The sequence below is a fragment of the Lactuca sativa genome, chromosome 9 (genome assembly GCF_002870075.4).
Source record: "Lactuca sativa cultivar Salinas chromosome 9, Lsat_Salinas_v11, whole genome shotgun sequence".
NCBI lineage: Eukaryota > Viridiplantae > Streptophyta > Magnoliopsida > Asterales > Asteraceae > Lactuca > Lactuca sativa.
In genome coordinates this window covers 77,565,412-77,574,820 of record NC_056631.2, presented here as the reverse complement: position 1 = coordinate 77,574,820, position 9,409 = coordinate 77,565,412, and the positions used below count along the sequence as shown (strand labels likewise).

The 9,409-nt window shown below is 38.2% G+C and overlaps 1 protein-coding gene across 1 annotated transcript; it reads right to left on the bottom strand.

Moving 5' to 3' along the window:
• Positions 1 to 5,821: 5,821 nt before the first annotated feature.
• Positions 5,822 to 6,718, bottom strand: LOC111918058 (uncharacterized). Its single transcript, XM_023913722.1, has one exon. The coding sequence runs from the start codon at positions 6,716 to 6,718 to the stop codon at positions 5,822 to 5,824; it is 897 nt and encodes a 298-aa protein (XP_023769490.1).
• Between the last annotated feature and the right edge of the window lie 2,691 nt (positions 6,719 to 9,409).

Sequence of the window (9,409 nt, the reverse complement as noted above, 5' to 3'; positions counted from 1 at the left end):
CAATATACAATACATTATTTCCTAAGTTATCTACAACCGACACAGTTTCATACACACCATCACAAGGTAATGCTTTAAAATAAAACACATTATTAAAGAAAGCATTAATACCACCACATTCATTATCAAACGAAAAGGTAAAACCTTGTTTGTATAAACCATGAAAAGAAATAATGTTTTCGCCATTTCAGACAAGTACACACATTTATTCAAATCTAACTTTAACCCACTACTTAGCAACAAGGTATAAACTCCAATCTTGGAAACAGGTGAAGCCTTCCTATTTCCCATAATCAGGTTTATCTTCCCGTGCTCCACATCCTCACTTCTTCTTAGGCCCTACAAATCAAAACATATGTGAATACCACATCCTGTATCAAGCACCCAAGACTTAGCATATGGCGAGTTATTAGACAATATTTTGAAAATACCTGCGTGGGTGGGTTTCACTTTCCCATCCTTTACATCCTGCAAGTACTTAGGACAATTTCGCTTCCAGTGCCCCTTGTCCTGGAAATAGTAGCAATCAGCATCCTTGGGAATGGTAGAAGGAGTGACAGAACCGCTTTTGGTCCTTGATGAGGAGCCTTCAAGAGACTTTCCCTTGGTACCCTTCGAAGGGGTCTTCCTCTTTTTCCCTTTGCCTTGCCCGATAGCCAAAACAGGGGTAGATGTTGGAGTAGGAGTAGTAGAGATAACAACCGACTTACACTTAAGACCGGTTTCAGCGGTCTTCAAGAGTCCTTGAAGTTTGCTAAGAGTAACTTCCTCCTTGTTCATATGATATGTCATACGAAATTGGTCATAACAAGAAGGTAAGGAGGGCAAAATGATGTCAATTACCAACTCCTCAGGGAAGTTCACATTTAGCTTGAGCAATCGGTCCACATACCTTTACATCTTTTGCATGTGACCCGTGATGGATTCACCATCCTTCATGCGGGTTGTTATCATGGAAGAGATTATTTCATACCGCTCTTGACGAGCACTCTGACGGTACCTTTCCATCATGATGCATGCCACCTTAGTAGCATCTCTTTCATGCGTCCTGAATTCAGCGATCTCCTCAGGAGTAGCAGTGGAATCATCAAGCTCCTTTAACTCCATATCGAGGACGTATTCCTTGTCCTCATAACGAGTAACCATCATGATGTTCCTAATCCAGTCCATGAAGTTGGAACCATCAAAGATGACTCTCCCACAAAGATTCATGAGAGAGAAAGAGCCAGTTGGGTTAGAGTCCGAAGCATTGTTGTTGGAAGACATCTGAAAAAAAGAAATCAAGTTTAGATTAGATATATAGAGTCCTTAATAAGAAACCCAAATGTAATATTAAAGCTAGGATCCAATCACAATATATTATACTTAGAAGAGGGATGTCGTAATCTAACTAATAACATATTTGAAAGGTAGGTGAATGACGATTCACCAATTCCCACCATGAAAAACGAAATGAATTATTAGGTTTTAATTGGATTTGAAATTCCTATATTCTTTTGAGATTCATTGAACTTTTCAATGGCATGTTTCAATCTTGATTGTGCCCTTCAAGTTTTGTGACTATGATGCCGAGGATCACAAAACAAGGTGTGAATAACCACACTAATTCACTTGGTACCCTTAATATTATCACCTAATCAATGTGCCGGTTAACCACACACGCTCCATTGATCTATGACAAACATTAAGTCACCCTTCGTGATCATTACTAGTCCAAGTTAGTATGCCGGTTAACTACACACGCTCCACCAACGACTTGGTAAGGTACAAAGTGTGAATTCCATGGGCTAGCACCATGTTCACATTTTTCCTAAAAGAACTAAGATTGGGAATTAAAATATTTAGTTACTTTATAATAATCATTATACTTTTAATGAGAATTTAAAGTCATTGTCCTACCCGTTCGGCTAACGACCCTCCACCGAAAAGGAAGCGATGGGTGAGAGTGGACACCCATTAAGCTGCCATTTTATAGGCAACCACCTTATACCCCCCTTATAGACCGGCTTCGTGAATGAGGCCTACTAACGGTAAAACGACTTATTCTTATACATATATATATAATTAGGGATGAGCATATGACCCGTTGGACCGGACTGGACCGGAAAAAAACTGGGACCGGACCCGGACCGGACCGGATATACATATTAATGGGCCGGTTTTCGGGTTTTATTTTTACCATTAATCGGGTTTCGGGTTTGGACCGGACCGTACCCGGAATACGGGATTTAACCCGGACCGGACCGAAATTTTTTTTCTCCTTAAAATATATAGATAAGGATATTGAATTATTAGTTAATGTTATATATAACATTATGTATAAAACTTGATGTTTTTATTGTAACATTATTTATAAATCTTGATCAACATTTGTTCCTATCACTTTACAAGAAAAAATGTATCTAGCATGCTATTTTTTGTTCAAACATGCAAAAAAAATTTTATAAAAACATGCAAATTTTTTTATAAAAACATGCAGTTTTTTATAAATAATGCTGTTTTTTGTTGTTTTTTACACAAAAAAGCTGTTAAAATGCAGTTTTTTTTATTAACAATGTTGTTTCTTTTTTGTTAAAACATGCATTTTTTTTATAAAAAGTGTACTTTTTGGGCTAAATAGTGTAATTTTTATTTGTTCTAAATGTTAATAAGGTTTGTATTTTTTTTGTAGACACCTCATTTGTACGTGATCTAAGTAAAGTCCCGCATTGTACAAATTTCAAAGCCTAGTTCGGTCCAAAACCCGAAACCCGGTTTAGTACCCGAGACCGGACCGGACCGAACCCGAACCCGATACATCCAAAAACGGTCCGGTTTTCGGGTAAGAAAATTCACGATTTTCGGTCTTCGGGTTTTCGGTCTTCGGGTTTTCGGTCTTCGGGCCGGTCTGGTCCGGGTTTGGCCCGTTGCTCATCCCTATATATAATAATTAACCATTAATGTTATAAATAGTATAAGTGTTGAATTTTAACTATTAAAACTCTAAGGGTTGGAATTAAAGTTTATTAAAGTGTGTGAAACTTTACAAATTCCAAAACTTGAGGGAAAGTTTTGTAACTATTCAAAACTTTTCACTTCATAACTTATGAATTAAAGATTCATAAAAATGAAGACTCTTCATTTTTATGTAACTTATGTGTTTTAAATGTGTGTTTAAAAGAAGTGACCTTTGGATATCCATAACTTGAGGACAAATTATGGACTCCATTAAAACACATAAATGATCAACAATTAATCCTAAACAATTCAACAAATAATTTCTATCATCTTCTAAATTCATAAGAACATGAACATGATCATCAAAGTTTCAAGAATTATATGAACACATACAAAGCATGAGATTTTGATATAAGCTATTTTAAATGCATTAGAACAACCATTACACCAACTAAAACAAGTTTTAAAACACCAAAACAATTTAGGGTAATGTTTCTAGTCCATTTCCAGCAGCAACAATCGAAAAACTGCACTCTGCATGACCAACTCATCGAGTGCATGAACTGACTCGACAAGTTGGATGAAAAAACGCTTGGACTCGTCGAGTCCCCCCATGGACTCGGCGAGTCCCCTGTTCAGACAGCAAGCAATTTCAATTTTAAGCACAATTTTGCATCAAGTATCAACAAACAAGCCTAGACTCTGATACGACTGTTGGGTTTTGAGCATTCTAACACTTCATAAGTGTACATGCAACCCTAATAAACCTTGGATCTATGTTTGTCTAAAATACATGCACAATTTGTTTTCGAAGGTTTATAACTTATCTAGCATGGGATGGGGAACTTTTCAACATAAAAGAACTAGATGAATTACATACCTTTTTATGAGTGTTGATTCCTTGGAGTTTGAGAGCCAAGCACCAATAATGTGAATGCCTCAAGTGGAAATCAAAAATCACCACAAACTTGGAAAACCTTATGAAAGTGTATACTTTGCACTAGAAATCGGCCACCACTTCTCACACACACTAGGGTGTCAATTCATGCAACATAGGCTTGTTTATATAGTGTAGATGATTAGGGTAAACCCTAATAACCCATGTCTTTTCCTCTTCCAAGGATCCATGGGTTAAAAGCTCCATGGATCATCCACGGACTTCCATATAAGCTAAGCCCATTCCCAAATGAGTGTTAGCCCACACCATATAAATATAATAGCCCATGATTTAATTAGTCTTCCTTTTAATCACTAAATCAATTCATAATTAATTTAAGATTAAAACTTAATTACATAACATGACTTTATATTAATATATTATAACTTATAATATATTAATAAAACATAAGTATACAATTCTGATAATATTATCCATAAATCGTTTGGGTGAAGTGCAACCCAAATGGACCATGCCAAGTCGGGTCAAGTATATACCAAATAAGTTATGGACTTAGACACCTTATCCAACACTATGTACCGGGACCGGTCAGAACTAAGTTAATGTGTTCAATTAACTTCTTTGTCAAACAAATCGGAAATCGAGAAACAAACTGTTGGATAATAAGTAAGACATTGTTCCATGTATTTGTCTGGCTGATATCTAGAATGGAGGATTATATGATCACTTATCTTAAATGGCGTATCATCATCATCTCAGTTCCAAGAGACCTTGAAAGAGCTACGATTGCTGATCAGTTCCTGAAGTCATACTTGCAGTTATAGTTATTAGATTTATCCAAGTGGGAGACTGTTGGATAAGGTATCTAAGTCCATAACTATTTCTGGTATGTACTTGACCCGGTTTAGCATGGTCCATTTGGGTTTCATGGCATCATGCATTTGTATAAACTAAAATGAGAGAAATAACACTTATGGTTTATTAATATATTATAAATTCTAATATATTAATAGTATTATTTAATCAGTATTGATCAAGATTTAATTTGGAATTAATTAAGTGAGCAAAATAAGACTAATTAAATATATGGGTTGATTGTGTAAATCACTCATACTTATATAGTGGGCTAATGCTCCATGGATTATCAAGTTGGGCTAAAACTCATAGGATGCTCCATGGTGGTTATATAACCCATGGGTCATGGAAATGAAAAGTCATGTCACATTAGGGTTTACATGGTGTAACCCTAATTGTAACACATTATATAAAGGATATGAAGCTCACCAAAATCGGCCACTAGAAGAGATATAGAGGGCAAGCCGATTTCTAAGTGTGACATTCTCTCACAAAGTTTATTCCAAGAGCATTTGGTGTTGTGTGAAATATTTGAGGCATCACACTTGGGGTGCTAGGCTCTCAAGGTTTTCAAGGAATCAAATCAATTACAAGGTATGCAACTCTAGCTATCTTTTATGATTAAAAGTTCCCCATGTATTCTAGATAGGATTGTGAACATTGGAAAAAGTATTTTGCATGTATTTTAGACAAACATAGATCAAAGGTTTCTAGGGTTGCATGTACACCTTAGGAGTGTTAGAATGCTCAAAACCCTACAGAACGTACTGGTAATAACGGGTGGGTCCTGTAATGCTTCACCCTAACCCAGTGTCAGTACCATCCCTGCTGCTCCTGCCCCTTGATTGTTCGCGTTGGGGCAGTTTCGCCTGATATGTCCAGTTTTCCCACATTCGTAACAGGTATAGCTAGCTCCAGTTTTGTTGTTGTTGTTGTTGTTGTTGTTGTTGTTGTTGTTGTTGTTGTTGTTGTTGTTTGTCATCTGATTCTGTTGAAGCTAAGTCCTACAGTACTTCATTGTGTGGCCTTTCCGATTGCACCTTGCACAACTCATCTCTCAGTACTCCCCGTGATGAAGGAAGTTACATTTGTTACACTTGGGGAGACTTCACGAGTACTGCTTGGAAGCATTCAGTGTGGATGAGGCTGGACATGTGGTGTGGCAGTAGCTTGTGTTGCAGCATGGACAGACACTGTTTTTTGCTTCTTAGACGATTCCGAGTTTTTCTTTCCTTTTCGCTTGTTGTTCTTCCCCTTCTTGTTCTCTTCTTCCTTCTTAACCTCCGCTACCACTATCTTGGCACCCTTCTTATTGCCGTGATCGTACAGTTTCTTGGCCAGTCTCTTGGCACTATCAAATGTCTTAGGGTTTTCTGCAATGACATTCCCTTGGATAGGTTCAGTCAGTCCCCAGATAAACCTTTCAATCTTCTTCTCTTCTAAGGTGATCATTCCGGGACACAGAAGAGATAGCTCATTAAACCTGGATATGTATGCGTCGATATTCGAGTTTTGGACCGTGAGGTTCCACAACTCTTGTTCCATCTTCTGAATCTCACCTCTAGGACAGTATTCTGCTAGCATCATCTCCTTTTGCTCTTCCCAGGGCATCACGTTCGCCACCGGGAGTGTCACGGCCTCTATGTGGCCATTCCACCAGGAGAGAGCTTGTTCCACGAATGTGCAGGCTGCGAACTTGACCTTACACTCATCCGGACACCCGCAGATTTCAAAAACAGACTCTACTTTCTCAATCCATCTCTTCAGAGCTATGACACCTCCTATCCCAATAAAGGTCCAAGGTTTGGCGTTGGTGAAATCCTTGTATGTGCATGGTCGTGCGACTCCGTGGTTTGTTCCTTGATTTGTGCTTCCGGCTCCCTGTCCGTTGCCTTCTCCGTTGTTTCCATTGCGAATCTGTACAAGTGCTGCAGTGACCGCAGTGGACACTGCTGCCTGGAATGCAACCGAGTTTATTTCCGGCAGAGTTAGTGTTGCGTCGTTCCCACGGTTGGGTCTTTGAGGCATCTTTCTGTCATGGAACAGAAAGATGTTGAGTGCCTATGGTTTTTGCGAGTTTAGGATCCCATAGACTAGGCGTATAATATGTGTATTTAAGTAATTTCATGCATTAACATAACACAAGAAGGTAAAACACATAGCAGATAACAATGTCATGATAATACATAAAGCATTTTCATTAATACTAATAGTTTTGATACATGAAAATTTTCCAAGAGGCATACAGTACATAGAACTAGAAAATCCGGCAGCATGACGACCCTATGAGTAGTGTAATCACTTAAACATAGAGTCGATAGTACATAGTACAGATCACATAACATAATACTGATGAAAGATACAGTTGGTCCTAGTCATGGTAGGATGTATTAGGGGGTGGTGCTGAGGAAGTGGATGCTCCCTGAAGGCGAGCTACCTGTCACTCCGCGTCTCGGAGTCGAGTCTCCCACCTCACCTGCCTCATGTGGAACTCTTGGATAACCTCTCGTATTTCCTGCTCTACCCGCTCAACCCTAGTCCGCATCTGGCGCATCTGATCAACGGTGCTCTGAGCCAAATCACCAATATCCCTCAATCGTCTCACCACGACTAGGAGAGCTCGATCAGCCGGTCCTCCCTCCCTCGGGTCATAGAACTCATGTTCCATGCCAAACGGGGGTTCATGTCCATGCTGCTTGCTCCATCTCCAAATGTCGATACCCCAGAGGGGGTATAGGGCCACTCGGGCCCATTCGATAAGTCAGCACCCTCACTGAGTATGGTGGGTTGATGACTTCGGACCTTGTGTCCGAATCATCATCGATGTCGTCACTAAACTCTTCTTCACCATCATCTGCCATGGTTCCGCGGGTCCCTCTTCAGGTTCCTCGTAGGATTCCTCTAGCCATCCGTTATTTCCCTGATTAGGAAAGTAGAGATCTCCCAGGAGGTGGAAACCAGCCATACTGACTACACGGGAGTGCACATATAAGTCATATTTTAATTACTCTCATTATTTGTGTTTGGGTTCCCTAGAGTTATTGGAGAGTGGGGTAGGCTTATGGATTCATTTCCTACTGTGATTACTCCTGAACACATGTTGGTTATATTCTGAATAAATATAGTTGATTAGGCTATATTTAACCCTAATATAACTACATAACTGCCCAGGTTTAATCATAGTGTTCCATTTCATCAAGAAGCTTTTATTAACTATTGTTAGGTTATTATCCTACTACGCGCACATAAGTGTGAAATTTTGTTTTGTTCAGAGTTATTTAGTCCCATTATGTTTATAGTTTCATATCATGTATTGTTAGATATGCTAGTTCACTATTAACATTGCTCTGATACCAACCTGTCACACCCCCGAACCAGACGGCGGAACGTCTGGGGGCTCGTGTGACTAATAATTGAATAATCAATGCAATGAATATACATGAATCATCACACAATCATCACCAACATTACATAATACAACTAGCATTTTTCACATCAAGTACATTGTTAAAATACATAAGTTCAAATTGTTAAAAGTACGATAAGTGCTATTACATAAACGAAACCATACACACTTGCAAATCTTCCGGCTTAACAATTACCTGAGAATACAAGTTATTTTGAAAACGGTCAGCATATATAATGTTGGTGAGTTCATAAGTATGTTTGAGTAAAAGTCTTTGTATCTTTCATAAAAACCCAGAAAATCCGATATTTTCTGTAAAATGTCTGAAAATGATGTGAAAATCAAGTATAAATGCATGTGTGAATTTCATAGTTATAACTTATATGAGTGTAGTTTAGATTCATTGTATTTTGAATAAATGATAAGTGTGTATGAATAATTTACCCATAAAATCCGATATTTTCTGTTTTACAACAACGTCTAGGTTCTTGTATCGTTAAGTAAGTCATTTTGCATTGACACAATTAAAGAGTTTATCTTCAAAAGGTTAAACTTTTGGTATCGAATCCCTATATGAGTCGTTATAACCATGCATCATAATGACTAGGTCGTCCGTCTTGGTATTTTTCCAAATGTCGGTCTTGCTAAGGATTTTGTTGCCCTACACTGGCCTAGTCTAGCTGTAGCGAACAACTAAGGCGTGGGGGGTCATCCCGTATAGATCTATACACAAACTCCCGCTTTCCTACCAGGAAACTCTAATTATAACTACAAGATACGATTGTACACTTAGAGGTGCCAACCAACATGTCTCACTGGATTCTTAACCCCTTTTTACTATGTTTAATGTTTACGTATTTGTGGTATGTTTTTGTATTCAAAATGTACATATATAAGTATACGATGTTTAATGATTTCACAAAGATATAGTTACGGCCTATTAACATGTGAAATTTCCATTCCAAGCCCTATTAGCATGTAGTTAGACCACAAAGGCCCAATAACATGTAAAAGGGTAATTTAGGCCCAATAAGCATGTAAATGGGCCACAAAAGCCCAATAAACATGTAATCCATAACTTAGGCTCAAATTAACATGTAAGTGGGTCACAAGACCCAATAAACACGTCATGGAAAACATTGGGCTCAATATGCACTTAATTGGGCCCTTAGGGTCCAATGACCAAGTAACGTGTATATTAAGCTCAATAAATAGTTATTGTTGTATTTCGTTCGTTTTGTTTTATTCCTTTGTTTGTTTTAACTCGAAGTTCAATAGATTGATGATAAAAATCCTATTTTTGTAAAAACGAA